Source organism: Brienomyrus brachyistius, unplaced genomic scaffold, assembly GCF_023856365.1.
Source record: "Brienomyrus brachyistius isolate T26 unplaced genomic scaffold, BBRACH_0.4 scaffold37, whole genome shotgun sequence".
NCBI lineage: Eukaryota > Metazoa > Chordata > Actinopteri > Osteoglossiformes > Mormyridae > Brienomyrus > Brienomyrus brachyistius.
In genome coordinates this window covers 970,184-995,012 of record NW_026042312.1, presented here as the reverse complement: position 1 = coordinate 995,012, position 24,829 = coordinate 970,184, and the positions used below count along the sequence as shown (strand labels likewise).

Genomic DNA, 24,829 nt, shown 5'->3' with positions numbered 1-24,829 from the left:
GAGAGTGTCTGCGGCAGGATACGCTTGTGTGAGAGTGTCTGCGGCAGGATACGCGTGTGTGAGAGTGTCTGCGGCAGGATACGTGTGTCTGAGAGTGTCTGCGGCAGGAAATGTGTGTGTGAGAGTGTCTGTGACAGGATACGCGTGTGTGAGAGTGTCTGCGGCAGGGTAAGTGTCTGTGAGAGTGTCTGTGACAGGGTACGCGTGTGTGAGAGTGTCTGTGGCAGGGTACGCGTGTGTGAGAGTGTCTGTGACAGGGTACGCGTGTGTGAGAGTGTCTGTGACAGGGTACATGTGTGTGAGAGTGTATGTGGCAGGGTACGCGTGTGTGAGAGTGTCTGTGGCAGGGTATGTGTGTGTGAGAGTGTCTGTGACAGGGTACGTGTGTGTGTGAGAGTGTCTGCGGCAGGATACGCTTGTGTGAGAGTGTCTGCGGCAGGATACGCGTGTGTGAGAGTGTCTGCGGCAGGATACGTGTGTCTGAGAGTGTCTGCGGCAGGATACGTGTGTGTGAGAGTGTCTGTGACAGGATACGCGTGTGTGAGAGTGTCTGCGGCAGGGTACGTGTCTGTGAGAGTGTCTGTGACAGGGTACGCGTGTGTGAGAGTGTCTGTGGCAGGGTACGCGTGTGTGAGAGTGTCTGTGACAGGGTACGCGTGTGTGAGAGTGTCTGTGACAGGGTACATGTGTGTGAGAGTGTATGTGGCAGGGTACGCGTGTGTGAGAGTGTCTGTGGCAGGGTATGTGTGTGTGAGAGTGTCTGTGACAGGGTACGTGTGTGTGAGATTGTCTGTGACAGTGTACGTGTGTGTGTGAGAGTGTCTGCGGCACGATACGCTTTTGTGACAGTGTCTGCGGCAGCATACGTGTGTGTGAGAGTGTCTGTGACAGGGTACGTGTGTGTTAGAGTGTCTGTGACAGGGTACGTGTGTGTGTGAGAGTGTCTGTGACACGGTACGTGTGTGAGAGAGTGTCTGCGGCAGAATATATGTGAGTGAGAGTGTCTGTGACAGGGTACGTGTGTCTGAGAGTGTTTGTGGCAGGATACTCTTGTGTGACAGTGTCTGCGGCAGGATATGCGTGTCTGAGAGTGTCTGCAGCAGGATGTGTGTGTGAGAGTGTCTGTGACAGGGTACGCGTGTGTGAGAGTGTCTGCAGCAGGATACGCTTGTGTGACAGTGTCTGCGGCAGGATACGGGTGTCTGAGAGTGTATGCGGCAGGATACGTGTGTGTGAGAGTGTCTGTGACAGGGTACATGTGTGTGAGAGTGTCTGCGGCAGGGTACGCGTGTCTGAGAGTGTCTGTGGCAGGGTATGTGTGTGTGAGAGTGTTTATGGCAGGATACGCGTGTGTGAGAGTGTCTGCGACAGGATACGCTTGTGTGAGAGTGTCTGCGGCAGGCTACGTGTGTGCGAGAGTGTCATTCACAGGATATGTGTATATGAGAGTGTCTGTGGCAGGGTACGTGTGTGAGAGTGTCTGTGGCAGGGTATGTGTTGTGAGAGTGTCTGTGACAAGGTACGTGTGTGTGACAGTGTGTGTGGCAGGGTACGTGTGTGTGAGAGTGTCTGTGGCAGGGTATGTGTGTATGAGAGTGTCTGTGGCAGGATATATGTGAGTGAGAGTGTCTGCGGCAGGATACGTGTGTGTGAGAGTGTCTGTGACAGGGTACGTGTGTGTGAGAGTGTCTGCGGCAGGATACGCTTGTGTGACAGTGTCTGCGGCAGGGTACGTGTGTGTGAGAGTGTCTGTGACAGGGTACATGTGTGTGAGAGTGTCTGCGGCAGGGTACGCGTGTGTGAGAGTGTCTGTGGCAGGGTATGTGTGTGTGAGAGTGTCTGTGACAGGGTATGTGTGTGTGAGAGTGTCTGTGGCAGGATACGTGTGTGTGAGAGTGTCTGTGACACGGTACGTGTGTGTGAGAGTGTCTGCGGCAGGATACGCTTTTGTGACAGTGTCTGCGGCAGCATACGTGTGTGTGAGAGTGTCTGTGACAGGGTACGTGTGTGTGTGAGAGTGTCTGTGACAGGGTACGTGTGTGTGTGAGAGTGTCTGTGACACGGTACGTGTGTGAGAGAGTGTCTGAGTCAGGATATATGTGAGTGAGAGTGTCTGTGATAGGGTACGTGTGTCTGAGAATGTCTGCGGCAGAATACGTGAGTGTGAGAGTGTCTTTGACTGGGTACGTGTATGTGAGAGTGTCTGCGGCAGGATACGCTTGTGTGACAGTGTCTGCGGCAGGATATGCGTGTCTGAGAGTGTCTGCGGCAGGATACGTGTGTGTGAGAGTGTCTGTGACAGGGTACATGTGTGTGAGAGTGTCTGCGGCAGGGGACGCGTGTGTGAGAGTGTCTGTGACAGGGTACATGTGTGTGAGAGTGTCTGCGGCAGGGTATGTGTGTGTGAGAGTGTTTGTGGCAGGATACGCGTGTGTGAGAGTGTCTGCGATAGGATACGCTTCTGTGAGAGTGTCTGCGGCAGGCTACGTGTGTGCGAGAGTGTCATTGACAGGATATGTGTGTATGAGAGTGTCTGTGGCAGGGTACGTGTGTGTGAGAGTGTCTGTGGCAGGGTTTGTGTTGTGAGAGTGTCTGTGACAAGGTACGTGTGTGTGAGAGTTTCTGCGGCAGGATAGGCTTGTGTGAGAGTGTCTGCGGCAGGATACGCGTGTGTGAGAGTGTCTGCGGCAGGCTACGTCTGTGCGAGAGTGTCTGCGGCAGGGTATGTGTGTGTAAGAGTGTCTGTGACAGGGTACGTGTGTGTGAGAGTTTCTGCGGCAGGATACGCTTGTGTGAGAGTGTCTGCGGCAGGATACGCGTGTATGAGAGTGTCTGTGGCAGGGTACGTGTGTGTGAGAGTGTCTGCGGCAGGGTATGTGTGTGTAAGAGTGTCTGTGACAGGGTACGTGTGTGTGTGAGAGTGTCTGTGACAAGGTACGTGTGTGTGAGAGTGTCTGCGGCAGGATACGCGTGTGTGAGAGTGTCTGCGGCAGGATACGCTTGTGTGAGAGTGTCTGTGGCAGGGTACGCGTGTGTGAGAGTGTCTGTGGCAGGGCATATGTGTGTGAGAGTGTCTGTGGCAGGGTATGTGTGTGAGAGAGTGTCTGTGGCAGGGTACGTGTGTGTGAGAGTGTCTGTGGCAAGGTACGTGTGTGTGAGAGTGTCTGTGGCAGGGTACGTGTCTGTGAGAGTGTCTGTGACAGGGTACATGTGTGTGAGAGTGTCTGTGACAAGGTACATGTGTGTGAGAGTGTCTGCGGCAGGATACGCTTGTGTGAGAGTGTCTGCGGCAGGATACGCTTGTGTGAGAGTGTTTGTGGTAGGATACGCGTGTGTGAGAATGTCTGCGGCAGGATACATGTGTGTGAGAGTGTCTGTGACAGGGTATGTGTGTGTGAGCATGTCTGCTGCAGGATACGCGTGTGTGAGAGTGTCTGTGACAGGGTACGTGTGTGTGAGAGTGTCTGCGGCAGGGTACGTGTCTGTGAGAGTGTCTGCGGCAGGGTATGCGTGTGTGAGAGTGTCTGTGGCTGGGTACGTGTGTGTGAAAGTGTCTGTGACAGGGTACATGTATGTGAGAGTGTATGCGGCAGGGTACGTGTGTGTGAGAGTGTCTGTGGCAGGGTATGTGTGTGTGAGAGTGTCTGCGGCAGGATACGTGTGTGTGAGAGTGTCTGTGACAGGGTACATGTGTGTGAGAGAGTGTCTGTGGCAGGATACGTGTGTGTGAGAATGTCTGCGGCAGGGTACGTGTGTGTGTGAGAGTGTCTGTGACAGGGTACGTATGTGTGAGAGTGTCTGTGACAGGGTATGTGTGTGTGAGAGTGTTTGTGGCAGGTTACGTGTGTGTGAGAATGTCTGCGGCAGGGTACGTGTGTGTGTGAGAGTGTCTGTGACAGGGTACGTGTGTGTGAGATTGTCTGTGACAGTGTACGTGTGTGTGTGAGAGTGTCTGCGGCAGGATATGCTTGTGTGAGAGTGTCTGCGGCAGGATACGCGTGTGTGAGAGTGTCTGTGGCAGGGCATGTGTGTGTGAGAGTGTCTGCGGCAGGGTATGTGTGTGTGAGAGTGTCTGTGGCAGGATACGTTTGTGTGAGAGTGTCTGCGGCAGGGTATGTGTGTGTAAGAGTGTCTGTGACAGGGTACGTGTGTGTGTGAGAGTGTCTGTGACAAGGTACGTGTGTGAGAGTGTCTGCGGCAGGGTACGCTTGTGTGAGAGTGTCTGCGGCAGGATACGCTTGTGTGAGAGTGTTTGTGGTAGGATACGCGTGTGTGAGAATGTCTGCGGCAGGATACATGTGTGTGAGAGTGTCTGCGGCAGGATACGCTTGTGTGAGAGTGTCTGCGGCAGGATACGCTTGTGTGACAGTGTCTGCGGCAGGATATGCGTGTCTGAGAGTGTCTGCGGCAGGATACGTGTGTGTGAGAGTGTCTGTGACAGGGTACGCGTGTCTGAGAGTGTCTGCGGCAGGGTACATGTGTGTGAGAGTGTATGGGGCAGGATACGCTTGTGTGAGAGTGTCTGTGGCAGGATACGCTTGTGTGAGAGTGTCTGCTGCAGGGTATGTGTGTGTAAGAGTGTCTGTGACAGGGTACCTGTGTGTGTGAGAGTGTCTGTGACAAGGTACGTGTGTGTGAGAGTGTCTGCGGCAGGATACGCTTGTGTGAGAGTGTCTGCGGCAGGATACGCTTGTGTGAGAGTGTCTGCGGCAGGATACACGTGTGTGACAGTGTCTGCGGCAGGATACGCTTGTGTGAGAGTGTCTGTGGCAGGGTACGTGTGTGCGAGAGTGTCAGTGACAGGGTACGCGTGTGTGAGAGTTTCTGCGGCAGGATACGCTTGTGTGACAGTGTCTGCGGCAGGATATGCGTGTCTGAGAGTGTCTGCGGCAGGATACGTGTGTGTGAGAGTGTCTGTGACAGGGTACGCTTGTGTGAGAGTGTCTGCGGCAGGATACGCTTGTGTGAGAGTGTCTGCGGCAGGATACGCTTGTGTGAGTGTGTCTGTGGCAGGGTACGTGTGTGCGATAGTGTCAGTGACAGGGTACGTGTGTGTGAGAGTGTCTGCGGCAGGATACGCTTGTGTGACAGTGTCTGCGGCAGGATATGCGTGTCTGAGAGTGTCTGCGGCAGGATACGTGTGTGTGAGAGTGTCTGTGACAGGGTACGCGTGTGTGAGAGTGTCTGCGGCAGGGTACATGTGTGTGAGAGTGTATGTGGCAGGGTACGCGTGTGTGAGAGTGTCTGTGGCAGGGTATGTGTGTGTGAGAGTGTCTGTGACAGGGCATGTGTGTGTGAGAGTGTCTGTGGCAGGATATATGTGAGTGAGAGTGTCTGTGACAGGGTACGTGTGTCTGAGAGTGTCTGCGGCATGATACGTGTGTGTGAGAGTGTCTGTGACAGGGTACAGGTGTGTGAGAGTGTCTGCGGCAGGGTACGCGTGTGTGAGTGTCTGTGGCAGGGTACGTGTGTGTGAGAGTGTCTGTGACAGGGTACGTGTGTGTGAGAGTGTGTGTGGCAGGATACGTGTGTGTGAGAGTGTCTGTGACAGGGTACATGTGTGTCAGAGAGTGTCTGTGGCAGGATACGTGTGTGTGAGAATGTCTGCGGCAGGGTACGTGTGTGTGTGAGAGTGTCTGTGACAGGGTACGTATGTGTGAAAGTGTCTGTGACAGGGTATGTGTGTGTGAGAGTGTTTGTGGCAGGTTACGTGTGTGTGAGAATGTCTGCGGCAGGGTACGTGTGTGTGTGAGAGTGTCTGTGACAGGGTACGTGTGTGTGAGATTGTCTGTGACAGTGTACGTGTGTGTGTGAGAGTGTCTGCGGCAGGATATGCTTGTGTGAGAGTGTCTGCGGCAGGATACGCGTGTGTGAGAGTGTCTGTGGCAGGGCATGTGTGTGTGAGAGTGTCTGTGGCAGGGTATGTGTGTGTGAGAGTGTCTGCTGCAGGATACGTTTGTGTGAGAGTGTCTGCTGCAGGGTATGTGTGTGTAAGAGTGTCTGTGACAGGGTACGTGTGTGTGTGAGAGTGTCTGTGACAAGGTACGTGTGTGTGAGAGTGTCTGCGGCAGGATACGCTTGTGTGAGAGTGTCTGCGGCAGGATACGCTTGTGTGAGAGTGTCTGCGGCAGGATACGCGTGTGTGACAGTGTCTGCGGCAGGATACGCTTGTGTGAGAGTGTCTGTGGCAGGGTACGTGTGTGCCAGAGTGTCAGTGACAGGGTACGCGTGTGTGAGAGTGTCTGCGGCAGGATACGCTTGTGTGAGAGTGTCTGCGGCAGGATACGCTTGTGTGAAAGTGTTTGCGGCAGGATACGCGTGTGTGAGAATGTCTGCGGCAGGATACGTGTGTGTGAGAGTGTCTGTGACAGGGTATGTGTGTGTGAGCATGTCTGCTGCAGGATACGCGTGTGTGAGAGTGTCTGTGACAGGGTATGTGTGTGTGAGAATGTCTGTGACAGGGTATGTGTGTGTGAGAGTGTTTGTGGCAGGTTACGTGTGTGTGAGAATGTCTGCGGCAGGGTACGTATGTGTGTGAGAGTGTCTGCGGCAGGGTACATGTGTGTGAGAGTGTATGGGGCAGGATACGCTTGTGTGAGAGTGTCTGCGGCAGGATACGCTTGTGTGAGAGTGTCTGCTGCAGGGTATGTGTGTGTAAGAGTGTCTGTGACAGGGTACGTGTGTGTGTGAGAGTGTCTGTGACAAGGTACGTGTGTGTGAGAGTGTCTGCGGCAGGATACGCTTGTGTGAGAGTGTCTGCGGCAGGATACGCTTGTGTGAGAGTGTCTGCGGCAGGATACGCGTGTGTGACAGTGTCTGCGGCAGGATACGCTTGTGTGAGAGTGTCTGTGGCAGGGTACGTGTGTGCGAGAGTGTCAGTGACAGGGTACGCGTGTGTGAGAGTGTCTGCGGCAGGATACGCTTGTGTGACAGTGTCTGCGGCAGGATACGTGTGTGTGAGAGTGTCTGTGACAGGGTACGCGTGTGTGAGAGTGTCTGCGGCAGGGTACATGTGTGTGAGAGTGCATGGGGCAGGATACGCTTGTGTGAGAGTGTCTGCGGCAGGATACGCTTGTGTGACAGTGTCTGCGGCAGGATACGCTTGTGTGAGTGTGTCTGTGGCAGGGTACGTGTGTGCGATAGTGTCAGTGACAGGGTACGTGTGTGTGAGAGTGTCTGCGGCAGGATACGCTTGTGTGACAGTGTCTGCGGCAGGATATGCGTGTCTGAGAGTGTCTGCGGCAGGATACGTGTGTGTGAGAGTGTCTGTGACAGGGTACGCGTGTGTGAGAGTGTCTGCGGCAGGGTACATGTGTGTGAGAGTGTATGTGGCAGGGTACGCGTGTGTGAGAGTGTCTGTGGCAGCGTATGTGTGTGTGAGAGTGTCTGTGACAGGGCACGTGTGTTTTGAGTGTCTGTGGCAGGATATATGTGAGTGAGAGTGTCTGTGACAGGGTACGTGTGTCTGAGAGTGTCTGCGGCATGATACGTGTGTGTGAGAGTGTCTGTGACAGGGTACGTGTGTGTGAGAGTGTCTGCGGCAGGGTACGCGTGTGTGAGTGTCTGTGGCAGGGTACGTGTGTGTGAGAGTGTCTGTGACAGGGTACGTGTGTGTGAGAGTGTGTGTGGCAGGGTACGTGTGTGTGAGAGTGTCTGCGGCAGGATACGTGTGTGTGAGAGTGTCTGTGACAGGGTACATGTGTGTCAGAGAGTGTCTGTGGCAGGATACGTGTGTGTGAGAATGTCTGCGGCAGGGTACGTGTGTGTGTGAGAGTGTCTGTGACAGGGTACGTATGTGTGAAAGTGTCTGTGACAGGGTATGTGTGTGTGAGAGTGTTTGTGGCAGGTTACGTGTGTGTGAGAATGTCTGCGGCAGGGTACGTGTGTGTGTGAGAGTGTCTGTGACAGGGTACGTGTGTGTGAGATTGTCTGTGACAGTGTACGTGTGTGTGTGAGAGTGTCTGCGGCAGGATATGCTTGTGTGAGAGTGTCTGCGGCAGGATACGCGTGTGTGAGAGTGTCTGTGGCAGGGCATGTGTGTGTGAGAGTGTCTGTGGCAGGGTATGTGTGTGTGAGAGTGTCTGCTGCAGGATACGTTTGTGTGAGAGTGTCTGCTGCAGGGTATTTGTGTGTAAGAGTGTCTGTGACAGGGTACGTGTGTGTGTGAGAGTGTCTGTGACAAGTTACGTGTGTGTGAGAGTGTCTGCGGCAGGATACGCTTGTGTGAGAGTGTCTGCGGCAGGATACGCTTGTGTGAGAGTGTCTGCGGCAGGATACGCGTGTGTGACAGTGTCTGCGGCAGGATACGCTTGTGTGAGAGTGTCTGTGGCAGGGTACGTGTGTGCGAGAGTGTCAGTGACAGGGTACGCGTGTGTGAGAGTGTCTGCGGCAGGATACGCTTGTGTAAGAGTGTCTGCGGCAGGATACGCTTGTGTGAGAGTGTTTGCGGCAGTATACGCGTGTGTGAGAATGTCTGCGGCAGGATACGTGTGTGTGAGAGTGTTTGTGACAGGGTATGTGTGTGTGAGCATGTCTGCTGCAGGATACGCGTGTGTGAGAGTGTCTGTGACAGGGTATGTGTGTGTGAGAATGTCTGCTGCCGGGTACGTGTCTGTGAGAGTGTCTGTGACAGGGTACATGTGTGTGAGAGTGTGTGTGGCAGGGTATGTGTCTGTGAGAGTGTCTGTGGCAAGATACGTGTGTGTGAGAGTGTCTGCGGCAGGGTATGTGTGTGTGAGAGTGTCTGTGATAGGGTACGTGTGTGTGAGAGTGTCTGTGACAAGGTAGGTGTGTGTGAGAGTGTCTGCGGCAGGATACGCTTGTGTGAGAGTGTCTGTGGCAGGATACGCTTGTGTGAGAGTGTCTGCGGCAGGATACGCGTGTGTGAGAATGTCTGCGGCAGGATACGTGTGTGTGAGAGTGTCTGTGACAGGGTATGTGTGTGTGAGCATGTCTGCTGCAGGATACGCGTGTGTGAGAGTGTCTGTGACAGGGTACATGTGTGTGAGAGTGTCTGCGGCAGGATACGTGTGTGTGAGAGTGTCTGCGGCAGGATACGTGTGTGTGAGTGTCTGTGACAGGATACGCTTGTGTGACAGTGTCTGCGGCAGGATACGCGTGTCTGAGAGTGTCTGTGGCAGGTTATGTGTGTGTGAGAGTGTTTGTGGCAGGATTCGTGTGTGTGAGAGTGTCTGTGACAGGGTACATGTGTGTGAGAGTGTCTGCGGCAGGGTACGCGTGTGTGAGAGTGTCTGTGGCAGGGTATGTGTGTGTGAGAGTGTCTGTGACAGGGTACATGTGTGTGAGAGTGTCTGCGGCAGGGTACGCGTGTGTGAGAGTGTCTGTGGCAGGGTATGTGTGTGTGAGAGTGTTTGTGGCAGGATACGCGTATGTGAGAGTGTCTGCGGCAGGCTACGTGTGTGCGAGAGTGTCAGTGACAGGATACGCGTGTGTGAGAGTGTTTGCGGCAGGATACGCGTGTGTGAGAATGTCTGCGGCAGGATACGTGTGTGTGAGAGTGTCTGTGACAGGGTATGTTTGTGTGAGCATGTCTGCTGCAGGATACGCGTGTGTGAGAGTGTCTGTGACAGGGTACGTGTGTGTGAGAGTGTCTGTGACAAGGTACGTGTGTGTGTGAGTGTTTGCGGCAGGATACGCTTGTGTGAGAGTGTCTGCGGCAGGATACTCTTCTGTGAGAGTGTTTGCGGCAGGATACGCGTGTGTGAGAATGTCTGCGGCAGGATACGTGAGTGCGAGAGTGTCTGTGGCAGGGTATGTGTCTGTGAGAGTGTCTGTGACAGGGTACATGTGTGTGAGAGTGTGTGTGGCAGGGTACGTGTGTGTGAGAGTGTCTGTCACAGGGTATGTGTGTGTGAGAATGTCTGCTGCCGGGTACGTGTGTGTGAGAGTGTCTGCGGCAGGGTACGTGTCTGTGAGAGTGTCTGTGACAGGGTACATGTGTGTGAGAGTGTGTGTGGCAGGGTACGTGTGTGTGAGAGTGTCTGTGACAGGGTACGTGTGTGTGAGAGTGTCTGTGACAGGGTGCGTGTGTGTGAGAGTGTCTGTGACAGAGTATGTGTGTGTGAGAGTGTCTGTGACACCCCAGCCCCAGTGCATTAGGTGACCTGCCCCACCCAGAGGCACAGGGGAAAAGAACCACTCCCCCAAACTAGGGGCTAGTGGAAGTGGCAGGACTGGGGGGCGAGTGAAGTCAGTATTTAATGTGAGGAGTCATAGAGGGGAGAGGCAAAGAAATGGAGATAAACACAAAGAAGGAAAAAAACAAAGACAAGATTGTATTTATATATGATGGTTGTGGATGATTGGAGCCGTAATTGTCAAAAAGAAATTAGTAAATAAAAAATTATCACACATATATACACTGCTCAAAAAAATTAAAGGAACACTTTGAAAACACGTCAGATATCAATGGGGAAAAAATCATGCTGGATATCTATACTGATGTAGACTGGGTAATGTGTTAGGAATGAAAGGATGCCACATCGTTTGATGGAAATTAAATTATCAACCTACAGAGGGCTGAATTCAAAGACACTCTGAAAATCAAAGTGAAAAATGATGTGGCAGGTTAGTCCATTTTGCTGAAATTTCATTACAGTAACTCAGAATCATACTCAGTAGTTTGTATGGCCCCCACATGGTTGTATGCATGCCTGACAATGTGGGGGCATGGTCCTAATGAGACCACGGATGGTGTCCTGGGGGATCTCCTCTCAGATCTGGACCAGGGTATCACTGAGCTTCTGGACAGTCTGGCATCAGATGGACGAAACATAATGTCCCAGAGGTGCTCTATTGGATTTATGTCAGGCGAGCGTGGGGGGCAGTCAATGGTATCAATTCCTTCATCCTCCAGGAACTGCCTACATGCTCTTGCCACATGAGGCCGGGCATTGTCGTGCACCAGGAGGAACCCAGGACCCACTGCACTAGCATAGGGTCTGACAATGGGTTCAAGAATTTCATCCTGATATCTAATGGCAGTCAAGGTGCCGTTGTCTAGCCTGTAGGGGACTGTGCGTCCCTCCATGGATATGCCTCCCCAGACCGTCTCTGACCCTCCACCAAACCGATCATGCTGAACAATGCTGCAGGCAGCATAACGTTCTCCATGGCTTCTCCAGACCCTTTCACGTCTGTCACATTTGCTCAGGGTGAACCTGCTCTCATCTGTGAATAGCACAGGGTGCCAGTAGCAGACCTGCAAATTCTGGAATTCTATGGCAAAAACCAATCGAGCTCCATGGTCCTGGGCAGTGAGCACAAGGCCCACTAGAGGACGTTGGGCCCTCAAGCCACCTTCATAAAGTCTGTCTCTGACCAAACAATCAGAGACATTCACACCAGTGGCCTGCTGGAGGTCAGTTTGAAGGGCTCCAGCAGTGTTCATCCTGTTCCTCCTTGCACAAAGGAGCAGATACCGGTCCTGCTGATGGGTTAAGGACCTTCTACGGCCCTGTCCAGCTCTCCTTGAGTATCTGCCTGTCTCCTGGAATCTCCTCCATGCCCGTGAGACTGTGCTGGGAGACACAGCAAACCTTCTGGCAATGGCACGTATTGATGCGCCATCCTGGAGGAGTTGGACTACCTGTGCAACCTCTGTAGGGTCCAGGTATCGCCTCATGCTACCAGTAGTGACACTGACCGTCGCCAAATGCAAAACTAGTGAAAAAACTGTCAGAAAAGATGAGGAGGGAAAAATGCCAGTGGCCTCCACCTGTTAAACCATTCCTGGTTTGGGGGTCGTCTCATTGTTGCCCCTCTAGTTCACCTGTTGATAATTTAATTAACACCAAAGCAGCTGAACCTGATTAACAACCCCCTCCGCTACTTAACTGACCTGATCAATATCCCAGAAGTTTAATAGACTTGATGCTATACTCTGATTAAAAAGTGTTCCTTCAATTTTTTTGAGGAGTGTATATTAATACATAGATATGAATGACCATACATACACAGACACACTTTCATACATATCTGTAATGATTGAAACATACAATACATGAATCAAACAGTAATAATAATAATTAATAAAAATAACAGCAAAAAAGTAAGGGGGGGGGGGGGCGTTGAGGTAGCCTTTATCCACAAAATAGTTTGCTGCAAACATCAGCAAACATACATCCATCCATCCATCCATTTTCCAAACCACTCCTATCCGATTGGGTCGCGGGGGGTCCGGAGCCTATCTCGGAAGCAATGGGCAAAAGGCAGGGAACAACCCAGGATGGGGGGCAGCCCATCGCAGGGCACATTCACACACCAGCCACTCACGCATGCACACCTACAGTATGGGCAATTTAGCAACTCCAATTAGCCTCAGCATGTTTTTGGATTGTGGGGGGAAACCGGAGTACCCGGAGGAAACCCCACGACGACATGGGGAGAACATGCAAACTCCACACACGTGTGACCCAGGCGGAGACTCGATCCCGGGTCCCAGAGGTGTGAGGCAATAGTGCAAACCACCGCACCACAATGCCGCCCACAGCAATCATACAAACAACCAGAATTCCAGAAAAGTTCTTTAAATTAGAATGAAATAAGAAATAAAACACTTTCAAATCACATGAGCCTATATTTTATTCACAACAGAACATAGATAACATAACAAATGTTCGAACTGGGAAATTGTATACCTTTATCCTGTAAATGAGATCATTTCAAATTTGATGCCTGCTACATGTCCCAAAAAAGTCGGTACAGGGGTAACAAATGGCTGAAAAAGCAAGAAAGTTTAAATAGATTCAGCTGGGAGAACATCTAGCAACTAATTAAGTTAATTGATATCAGGTCTGTAACTTGATTAGCATTAAAAGGGATGTCTTAGAGAGGCAGTCTCTCAGGAGTAAAGATGGGCAGAGGCTCTCCAATCTGTGAGAGTGAATAAAAAGATTGTGGAATACTTTAAAAAGAATGTTCCTCAATGTCAAATTGCAAAGGATTTGCAAATCTCATCATCTATCAAAAGACTGAGGAAAAACTGGAGATATCTCTGTGCGTAAGGGACAAGGCCGAAGACCTGTATTGGATGCCCGTGGTCTTCGGGCCCTCAGACGACTCCGCATCGCTCATCGGCATGATTGTGCCAATGACATTACTAAATGGGCCCAGGAATACTTCCAGAATGCACAGTCGGTAAACACAATCCGCCGTACCATCTGCAGATGCCAGCTAAAGCTCTATCATGCAAAAAGGAAGCCATATCTGAACATGGTCCAGAAGCGCCGTCGTGTCCTGTGGGCCAAGACTCATGTGAAATGGACTGTTTCAAAGAGGGAAAGTGTTCTATGGTCAGACGAGTCCAAATGTGACATTCTTGTTGGTAATGAAGGGCACCGTGTCCTCCGGGCTAAAGAGGAGGGAGACCTTCCAGTGTGTTATCAGCATTCAGTTCAAAAGCCAGCATCTCTGATGGTATGGGGGTGCATAAGTGCATACGGTATGGGCAGCTTGCATGTTTTGGAAGTAACTATGAATGCTGAAAGGTATATAAAGGTTTTAGAGCAACACATGCTCCCCTTCAAAGGACGTCTGTTTCAGGGAAGGCTTTGTGTATTTCAGCAGCTATTACAACCACATGGCTTCGTCAGAGAAGAGTCCGGGTGCTGAATTGGTCTGTCTGCAGTCCAGATCTTTCACCTATAGAGAACATACAGTAATTACCTGTGATACCCATTGTACACTGTGAGCAGGTATACAGGCCCACAGAGCATGCAGATAATTATCTGTGACACCCACGGTGCACTGTGAGCAGGTATACAGGCCAACAGAGCATGCAGGTAATTATCTGTGACACCCACGGTGCACTGTGAGCAGGTATACAGGCCAACAGAGCATGCAGATAATTATCTGTGACACCCATGGTGCACTGTGAGCAGGTATACAGGCCCACAGAGCATGCAGATAATTATCTGTGACACCCATGGTGCACTGTGAGCAGGTATACAGGCCAACAGAGCATGCAGATAATTATCTGTGACACCCATGGTGCACTGTGAGCAGGTATACAGGCCCACAGAGCATGCAGATAATTATCTGTGACACCCATGGTGCACTGTGAGCAGGTATACAGGCCAACAGAGCATGCAGATAATTATCTGTGACACCCATGGTGCACTGTGAGCAGGTATACAGGCCCACAGAGCATGCAGATAATTATCTGTGACACCCATTGTACATTGTGAGCAGGTATACAGGCCCACAGAGCATGCAGATAATTATCTGTGACACCCATTGTACATTGTGAGCAGGTATACAGGCCCACAGAGCATGCAGATAATTATCTGTGACACCCATGGTGCACTGTGAGCAGGTATACAGGCCAACAGAGCATGCAGATAATTATCTGTGACACCCATTGTACATTGTGAGCAGGTATACAGGCCCACAGAGCATGCAGATAATTATCTGTGACACCCCTTGTACACTGTGAGCAGGTATCAGTACTGACTACTTTTTATATTGAGTCACATGTTTTATGTGAATTACTTTGTACTGAACTGAAGGCCAGTATTTGTCACTATGAATTTGTTGTTGCAGACGTCCATCCAGAAATCAGAGCTGGGGGAAAAGATAAGGTCCTTATTCCAGTTAATTTTTGGTACAAATATCAATGTGTCTGTCGCAGATGGAGGATTATATATTCTAGAGGTTTCTTTTTATTTTTAAGCTGCAGAATGTTGTCTCATCTTAGGAGGATTCAGTGTATTATGTGTGAGATTCATTTTGATTTTAATGCTGGATTCAATTTGTATATATTAGAAAAATTGCCAATTATCAACCCGTATTCATGGATTAAGTCTTCGAATGTCATGAAATGACTGTTGCTGAAAAGGAGGTGGAGATGTGTAATCCCTTTCTGTTCCCGTGAGTGATAGTGAATAGTGATATTGTGAAGTAGGAAGTCCAGATTATTCCAGATTGGCGTGTATTTACAGGGTATGAGAGTACAGTTAGTGATTTTAATGGCTTTCCACTGGGCTGTCAGTGCTGTGGAAATGGCAGCACTGTGTTGTTAAAGCAGTTTTCTTTCTTTAATGACATTTTGAGTAAGTCTGCATGTCTGAGATTTTTACAGTACAGCTGCTCCTGCTGTAACCATGAGCTGCTGTTACTGCTGTAGTGTGACCATTTAATTAAGTCTTGCAGTTGATTTGCTAAGTAATAATTAAGAAAAATGAGCTTGTAATCCACCTTGAGATTTATTTTTCTGTAATGTGGAATGTTTGATTTTGTGTTTTTGTTTTTTCAGCACAAATGTGACATTAATGAGTTAAGACTTTGAAAGAATTTTTCTGAAATTATTCTGGATGAGTAATTTTATTTTTATTGTTGAAATAGGTCCTATTCGTGAGAGTGTGAGACTCATCTATTGTTTTGAATAAGGGGGTGTAGTTGAGGGTTGTCACGATCTAAGCCGGACGGAACGGCGATCGTGCGGGCAGGCAAACAAGAAACAGGCTAGAAGCCGCAAATCAGGGCAAACGAGGGGTTTAATCGAAACGAAGGCACAGACATTCACTAACATCAATGACAGACATGGAAACAGGGGAGACCAGGACTTAAATACACCAAAGCTGGGCAACATAATCAGATGGGGCTGGAAACAATCGGGGAAGCACACGTGGGTAATCAGGGGGCGTGGCACACATGAGGAGCGGACGGGTCAGGCATCACAAGGGTAACCAAGTCAGACAGCGTGTGGGAGATGTAGATACCCAAGTACTGGATATTTCCAGTGTGAAATGGACCATCCTGATCAGCTGAATCCCAGGCATCTTCAGACAATGAGAATATTATGGGTTTTTTTCCAGTTTATTGTGTAGTTTGATATATTTTGAAAAGGTATTATTGAAATTAAAATTTCATATATTGAGGGTTTCATAAAAACAGCAAGATATCATCTGTATAGAGACTAATTTTGTGTTCAGTTATTAGTATGAATTCCATTATTTCACTGTTCTGTCATATTGCTGCCGCAAGTGTTTCTATGAAGTTGGCAAACAGTGAAGGAGAGAGTGGGCATGCAGGCCGTCTTCCCCGTCGGAGTGTGAATGCAGGTGATGTCATCCCATCTGTGACACTGCAGCTTTGGCTGAGGTGTACAGTATTGTAACCCAGTGGGTGAACGACTCTCCGAAGCCAAATCTATGCAATGTATTAAAGAGGAATGTCCAACTGACTGTCAGATGCCGTTTCTGCATCTAATGATGTAATCATGGGTTTAGTGTGGGAATGCTGAGCAGTATTGACTAAAATAAATAATCTATGGATGTTGGCTGAGGAATGTCTGGTCTTGATGAAGTCTGTCTGATCAGGATGGATTATAGTAGGAATGACTGTCTGTAACTGAGTGGCGAGAGCTTTTGTAATGATTTTCAAGTTTGTATTCATTAGTGAGAGTGGCGGGTAACTGGAGGGTTGTGTTGGGTCTTTATCAGGTTTCAATAACACTGTAGTGGCCGGTAACTGGAGGGTTGTGTTTGGTCTTTATCAGGTGTCAATAACACTGTAATGGTGGGTAACTGGAGGGTTGTGTTGGGTCTTTATCAGGTCTCAATAACACTGTAATGGCCGGTAACTGGAGGGTTGTGTTTGGTCTTTATCAGGTCTCAATAACACTGTAGTGGCCGGTAACTGGAGGGTTGTGTTTGGTCTTTATCAGGTCTCAATAACACTGTAGTGGCCGGTAACTGGAGGGTTGTGTTTGGTCTTTATCAGGTCTCAATGACACTGTAATGGTCACTGTGCTCATATTTGATGAGATTTGTGATGCATGTTTAATTTCTTTTACCAGTCTATTGAAGAGTGGAGATAATATGTCCCAAAAATGTGTATAGATTTCTGCAGGGTAACCATCCGGTCTGGCGATTGGTTGTTAGGCATTTGGTTGAGGACCTTATGGAGTTCTTCTGATGTTAATGGTGCATCAAGCACAGGTGGAGATTTCAGGTGTAGGGAGTACAAATCCAGACCAAGATTTTGTTTCAACAAACCAGTTGAGTCTCTGTGACTGTGACTCTTTATATTCATCTGGTTGGTTGAAACTAAATCTTGGTCTGGATTTGTACTCTCTGGACCTGAAATCTCCACCTCTGGCGTCAAGGGCATCTGCTGTTTCATTGGTTAATATGGGTAAGTCTAGATTATTTAAAAATGATTCCATAACAACTGGATCTGGTTCTTGTTCTGAGAAGTATAGGTTCTTATAAAATGTTCAAAAGATATTGTTAATTTTGTGTGATTATTGAAATATTTATTAGAGGAGTCACTTTTGCTTAAGACTAATGCTTGTAATGGTCAGGTTATCTTATTTATTGTGGATTTTTTTCCATCTTTCTGCAGACTGTCAGGCTGTAGAGTCACAGAAGAAGGCTGTTCTTCCCTGGCTTCAGCTTTGAGGTCAAACCCCTCATACCTGAGAGAGCTGGACCTGAGCTACAATCACCCAGGAGACTCAGGAGTGAAGCTGCTCTCTGCTGTACTGGAGGATCCCAGCTGTAAACTGGAGAAGCTGAAGTGAGTACAGAGTGTGTGTCTGACACGCTACAGATACTTATGCATGTATGTGAAGAAGAGGCACCAATAAATAAATGGATACAGCAGTACTATGTCATTCTGCTTCTCCTATAGTGTGGATCATGGTGGAGAGTGCAGGACCAGACCAGGCTTACAGAAATGTAAGTGTCTTTGCATGTTTTTATTAATAATACCATGAATACTATGTTATGGTTGTATTCACACAATTATTGTGATGAGTGTGGCTTTTTGCACTGTGTGTAGATGGATTTCCATGTTTGTGTTTAGGTGAGTTTCATGTCATTTTAGACAAACATCCAAACGAGAAACAAAAAATCTAAATCATCACCAAAAACACTATCAATTCATTTAATCGTTTTTAAAAATATTTTTTACAAATGCTTTATAGCTGCTTGTATTATCTTGGTGCTTTCATGAGAGAGTAATATTCATGAGAGAATATTACTGATTGGTCACTGAATCCCTTATACCAGGGGAGCCCAAATCTAGTCCTGGAGGGCCAGAGTCCTGCACATTTTTGGGTTTCCCCTCATTTAACACACCTGATTCATCTCCTTGTGCTAATAACCACACAGCTCTTGAGCTGAATTATTTATGGTGGAACAGGGAAAGAACTTTGCTACACAGGGCACCGGCCCCCCAGGACTGGATTTGGACACCCCTGCCTTAGGTAGAAGAAACAAGTCGATGTTAACTGGCCAATGAGGTAGTGCCCCTCTCATAAATATTAATCAGCCAGCCAATCGTGTAGGGCTTCGCTCGTGAATATTAAAAAGTTCTCCTGATCCACGGTGCTAAAAGAAATTAATGCCTGGGACACACTGGATGTGCGGCGGAAAATATCAAATTTCATTTCGGCGTGTTAATAGATTAGAGCGGCCGCGTGCGTGCGCGAGATGCGGGGCTCACGCCTCGCGGCAGCGGCGCAGCATCTACAGTCACGCGCGCGGTAAGCGGTTCTCTATGGAAGCGTATTGCATTCATCTGGGAAAAATTAATTCTGTTTTTCAGAGCAATATTTTTCTGAATTAATGAGAACCTTCCTGTTTTTTATGATGCAAGATCTGTGCCGGAATTATCGTTTATATCAGAATCCAGGTCCAAATGTTTATTAAATATCACTTTAAACATGTAATAATATTACTTAAATATTCTGTTATTGATGGCCATTTTCAAGCCGCACGCGCCGAAATTAGCGGTTAGAAGGAAAGACACTGACTTTAGTATTGATCTCTGGTGCCGTTTTGTGGTAAATATGCTTGTGATGAATATGTCTGATGAATGTCGCTGCTTTGTCATTTTTTAATTAAATTAATTAAGCTGTTAGTTTAGCTCGCGCCCCATTTTGGCGGCTCTTCCCGCCGCCGTCGCGCGCCCACTTTATGTTTCATAAACTTCAGTTCCCGCTTCGTTAGGGGAAGCTGTGCTGTTTTTATATCGTACAGAAACACAAAGTACAGGCGGCCTGATGGGATTAATAATTCTTCCTCCTGCCTACAGACTCCTGCCAGCTGACGCTGGACCCCAACACAGCACACAGACACCTGTCTCTGTCAGGGGGGAACAGGAAGGTGACATGGGGGGCAAAGCATCCATATCCTGATCATCCAGAGAGATTTGACCTCTGTCCCCAAGTTCTGTGCAGAGAGAGTCTGACTGGCCGCTGTTACTGGGAGGCTGAGTGGGATGGATATGGGACCTGGATAGGAGTGACTTATAAAGGAATCGGGAGGAAAGGAGAGAGGGACTGTGGGCTTGGAGACAATGACAAGTCATGGTGTCTGTACTGTAATACTGTCAGTTACTCTGTCCTGCACAATAATAAGGAGACTTTCATACCCATACGGCCCTCAGGCTCCCGCAGAGTAGGAGTGTATCTGGACTGGGGGGCTGGTGCTGTGTCCTTCTACAGAGTCTCCTCTGATGGACTGACCCCCCTGCACAGATTCACCTCCTCATTCACTGAGTCCCTCTATCCAGGGTTTTATGTTTATAGAAACTCCTCAGTGTCTCTGTGACGTGTTGCTGGTTCTCCTGCAAAAAGGTAAAATCTCTGCTTTTTAATTGAGCTGTTGGGGAAATTTAACAAAATCGTGGAACGGCTGAGGTGCCCCTGAGGAGAAGATTGGGAACTGAAGCGGTGTTCATCTAGCCATCCAACTAGATATCAGTAACTTTTTAGAAAACAGAAGAAATTATGACTAGTTTTTATTGTGTTACTCTTAATTTGCACACGTTCTAAGCCAAAGTACACTTGCTACCCGGATAAACAGCTTTAAACATTTCTTTGGACTGCCTAAGACTTTTGCACAGGACTGTATGTTTGACAAAAGATAAATGACTGTGTTCAGTGAGCTGAATAACATGAAAAATGTCACGCTCGGCTGCGATCGCGCTGTTTAAAAGCGGGCAATCGCTTGGGCAGGCGGGCAAAGAGCAGGCGTACAGGCATATACGGGCAAAACAAGGGGTTTAATCGAATACCGGGGCCAAGGGTACATCAAACGGGAACGAACATCAATGACAGACAAGGGATTAATGCAAAACAGGGACTTAAATACACGGAACAAGGCAGCAGGAAACAAGACACGACTGGGCGCGATCAGGGAATCACACGTGGGTAATTAGCGGGCGTGGCACACACGAGGAGCGGACGTCACAGAACCACCCCCCCAAAGGCGCACTACACCGGGCGCGCCCGGGAGGAGGCGAGGGACGGGACGAGACTGGGAAACCAGGACCTGAAAGACAAAAGCAAAACCAAATCAACGGGGACCAGGGAACAAAACAGACAGGCAAAACTGACAAAGAGGCAGGAGCCAGGACAGGACACCACACAAGACAGGAAAGGCAGACAGACAGACAAGAAACGGGGACACGGAGGGAACAGGCGGAACAAAAGGGCCAGGAGTGAACAGAGGGAACCCAGGGAGAGAAGGAGGAACACGAGGAGCAGAGACGGGCGGGACGAAGGGACGAGGAGCAAAGAAAGGCACAGAGACAGGAGAGCAGGGCAAGAAGGAGGGGGAGCAAAGGGGAGCCCATGGGAGCCCCAGCGGGCGACGGGGGGCGACCGGAGGGGCCGCAGGCGGCCGGGAGGCCGGAGCCGGAGGGGCCCGCGGAGGGGCCGAGGAGACAGGGCGAGGGACCCGCGGAGGGACCAGGGAGGGAGCCGGAGGGAGCACCGGGGAAGGGGACGAGGGAGCTGGAAGGGGCCACGGCGAAGGCAAGGAGAGGGGGGGAGCCGCCGCAGGCGGCGACGTCCTCCGACGAGCCGAAGGTGGGGGCCCCGCAGGCGACCGAGGAGCCGCCGTCGGGGAACCCCCAGGCGACCGACCAGGCACCGGAGGGGGGAGCGAGGCGGGGCGACGAGGCACCGGAGAGGGACCCGCAGGCGACAGCCGACCCGGAGGGCCAGGACCCGCAGGCGCCAACTGAGCCCCAGCGCAGGCGAGGCAGGGCGAGCCAGGGGGCAGGGCGGGCGGGACCCCAGCCCTGCGTCTGTGTCCCCTTCCCCTTGCGGGACACAGACATGCCGACCCCTGGTCGGGGTCGATGTCGCCGGGGTGAGGACAGAGGAGTCACTAGTGCGGTCCCCGAGGGGTCCCATTCAAGCTCCTCCACCTCCGAAGAGGGAGGAGCCAAGATGGAGTCCTCCGGGACCACCTCGGGGACTAGGGCGACAGGAACCGGAGCTGCTGCAGTGGGGGCGCCTCTGGAGCTGCTGCAGGCGGAGGGGGCGCCTCTGGAGTGCGGTCAGGGACTGGAGCGTGGTCAGGGACTGCAGGCTGTCGCAGTGGGGGCGCCTGCCCGGGATCTGCTGCAGGCGAAGGCGGCTGCGCAGGCAGCGAAGGCCGCACGGGAGCGTGATCCGCCGGCAGCGACAGCTGCACGGGCGGCGGCTGCGTGGGCGGCAAGAGCAGAGGGAGCTCCTCAGGCTCGGCTATTGCTGCTCGTCGCGGAGGCGGCTGTCCCAGCTGTACCGTGACCCGGTGTGTTCTCCGGACCGGGGAAGTTGCTTGGGAGGGCAGCTTAGCAGCGCTGAGGGCCTCCGTGTCGTCCGGGGAGTCCTCCAGCTCACCAGCTGGGAAGGAGGCGGGCACGAGAGCGCACGCCCCTAGGACGATCGTCCGGGCGACCGTCGGCCTCTTCCTCCTTCTCCGCTTCACCGTCGGGGGGGTAGGCTGCGCACTGTCCGAGAAAGCAGACGGCGGGAGGATGGTCCCCGGTTCGCGTAGCGCAACCCACCGCTCTTTACGGAGCTCGGCCACCCGCTGGAAGTTATCGCGCACCTCCTCCGCGAGGTGCGCGTCCTTTTCCAGGGACAGCTGGTCCAGGATGTCCCAGCTCCGGCTGATGAGATCCCAGGCCGGGGGATCTTCCCGGATGCCGGGCTGGGCGATCCAAAATAGCAGCTGGTCGACGTAACTGCGGTAGTCCTCCACAGTTACGGAAGCTGCTTCTCTTTGGTCTGTCATTCTGTCACGCTCGGCTGCGATCGCGCTGTTTAAAAGCGGGCGATCGCTCGGGCAGGCGGGCAAAGAGCAGGCGGACAGGCATATACGGGCAAAACAAGGGGTTTAATCGAATACCGGGGCCAAGGGTACATCAAACGGGAACGAACATCAATGACAGACAAGGGGTTAATGCAAAACAGGGACTTAAATACACGGAACAAGGCAGCAGGAAACAAGACACGACTGGGCACAATCAGGGAATCACACGTGGGTAATTAGGGGGCGTGGCACACACGAGGAGCGGACGGAGCGGGCGTCACAAAAAATATACACTTCACTACAAAAAAAATGAAAATCTAAGCAAGTATAATTTTATTATATTTAGATAAAATTCCAATTTCATTAATAAACTGACTACAATGCAATAAATGGCCTGTGAAATTTAACAAATTGCTTCTGTTGTGAGGCAAAGATGGCCTAAAACTAGCAAAATGTGTTTTTAGTCAGTTTATTGATGAAATTAGAATTTTGTATTTTATTTCACCTTTTGGAGATGAGGCGGACCCACAATGTGTGCAGTATAATAATTACAGACACAAAGTAATAAGATTGATATTGTCAAGCAATGAGGGACAGTGTGGTATATGAAAATTAAACAGATTTGAAGCTTGTTTGCCACATTATGAAATACTTCATCTGCAAGAAGGCAAAGCCAGATACAAAGCAGCAGTGTGTCCAAGCAAGAGTTATTTTGGGAGAGGAGAGTGACCCAAGATGTGTGTAACAGACTAATTACAGGCCCAAACAAAGTAATATGGTTGATTGTGGAGAATAAAGGTGGACAGAGTGGAAAATGACACATTCCTTAGTGTGTTCTGTCTGGCTAACAGTCTGAAAGGCTGCTGATGGCTGCATATTCACGGGGTGGGGCTGGGGGGCAGTCACAATGACGTGTGAATGTGTCATTAACTTCTCTGCTTGGTCACAATGAAAAGAGATATGTTTGCAGGGGATCAAGGTGAGGTTGTTTTCTTAACCTAAGAACACTGAACCAATGGTCAAGCAGGGTGGTGGAACAGTAGTATCATGCTGTTTTGCTGACAGTACTTTACATCACTACATTGCACAAAGAAGATGGAATGATAAAGTAGCACTGGATAGACAGATTGAGATTTTTTTGTCATAGTACCAGAGTCAAAAAGAGGAACATAAAAGAAACATAGCATAATAAGTATTTACTGTAACCCTTTGGAGTCTGAGGCCTCTCACCCACTTTCAAAGTAGTCTGACATGCCTTAACATTTTACAGTTTTTCTGAGTTGCTAAAACATTTCCTAAAATCTCCTCTCCTTTAATCAAACCACTAAGCACAAACCCTAAAATTCTAGCTAAACTCACAAAGAAATGAAAACACTACCACTCAAAATAGTTGTTGGCATGCAAAGTAGAAACTGTAAGACTATAATAAAAAAAAAGTATGGTCGTCTACCAAAAATATTTGTATACTGTACAGTTGTTACATATTAGTTATCAGTCATGTTTGCCGTATTCAGTACTCCAGAAAAGTTACTGTAAAGAACAAAGCCAAAAAATAAACAAATGAGAGGCATATTACAGAAAAATGTTGTGCAACTGCTAATCCAGATTCACGGAAAGAAAGAATCCTCTTTGTGACCCATTTGTACCTTGACGTCGAAATTCAGCTCATATTCACCTGGTGAAATCAGGTGAGATATCTGAAATCAGGTATTGTAACTCCACTGCACAAAATGAAAATCTAAGCAAGAATAATTTTCTCATATTTAGACAAAATCCCAAAGATGGCTTAAAACTAGTAAAATAATCTGCCAGTGCAATAAGATAATTATACTTGGTAAGATTTTCTAAAGGAAGACAATATGCCTGTCACGTTCAAGTAGCGATCGCGTTGGTTAAGTGGGTGATCGCTCAAGTGGGAGAGCGGGCAAAGGAGCAGGCAGGCAAAGCACGGGGTAAACTGGGGATTTATTCAGACGTCGACGAACATCAGTGACAGACAAAGGCATTAGGCAAGACGTGGACTTAAAAAGACAAGACTGGTTGAAAATAATCAGACACAGCTGGGCACGATCGGGAAAGCACATGTGGATAATCAGGGGGCGTAGCACACACGAGGAGCGGACGGGCCGGGCATCACAATGCCTTCATGCAAGAAAATTATTGTTACTCATCAGATGTGTTTTAGTCAGTGTGAATTTTGTATTTTACTTCCCCTTTTTGAGATGAGGCAGACCCAAGATGCATGCAATACAATAATTACAGGCCTAAACAAATAAGACATTAATATAGTAATAATAAGATATTGTCGAGCAATGAGGGACAGTGTGGTATATGAAAATTGAAGTTATCATACTGTCTTTTTCAGTACTTTTAAAAATAAAATAATCCCTGTGTATTTTTTATTTCTGCCTTTTTTTATTTAGTTTCGAAAGTACATATTACTCTTCTGCTTCATTTGTAGCTGTTTATTTGAATACACCGTGTGCTTGGGAATTAACACAATCTATTAAAACTTAGTCTTTATATTTTTGTTACAAACACATAGCAACCACTGAAAATACTGTTTTGTCCTGTGAAACGGCCTCGGGACAGTGTGAAAGGCTGCTGATGGCATCAGCTTTTCATATTCACAGCAGGAGGGAAGAGTTAAAAAACCACACGTGAGTGTGAGAGTGAAATCTGAGCTCCAGCATGCAGGGGGAATACTGGCCATTGTTTTGTGTGTTTGGGTGTTGGGTAACTAACCTAAGTTTATCAACTTGCCCATAATG

At 49.4% G+C, this 24,829-nt stretch overlaps 2 protein-coding genes across 8 annotated transcripts in view; one reads left to right on the top strand and one right to left on the bottom strand.

The window, feature by feature from the left end:
* LOC125722235 (NACHT, LRR and PYD domains-containing protein 12-like) overlaps positions 1-24,829 on the top strand; it is a 142,790-nt gene that overhangs the window by 33,270 nt on the left and 84,691 nt on the right. For 3 of the 6 annotated variants that reach the window (XM_048998413.1, XM_048998411.1, XM_048998414.1), the window contains 3 exons: positions 17,368-17,541; positions 17,656-17,702; positions 19,063-24,460. In XM_048998413.1, coding sequence (XP_048854370.1) covers positions 17,368-17,541; positions 17,656-17,702; positions 19,063-19,580 — 739 coding nt within the window. In that variant the 3' untranslated portion in view covers positions 19,581-24,460. Of the gene's footprint in view, positions 1-17,367; positions 17,542-17,655; positions 17,703-19,062; positions 24,461-24,829 lie in introns of those variants that run through there. The other 3 variants (XR_007386235.1, XM_048998415.1, XM_048998416.1) reach the window with 3 other exon arrangements.
* The window catches only part of LOC125722251 (uncharacterized), a 181,044-nt gene that overhangs the window by 84,606 nt on the left and 71,609 nt on the right, over positions 1-24,829 (bottom strand). The window lies entirely within an intron of this gene.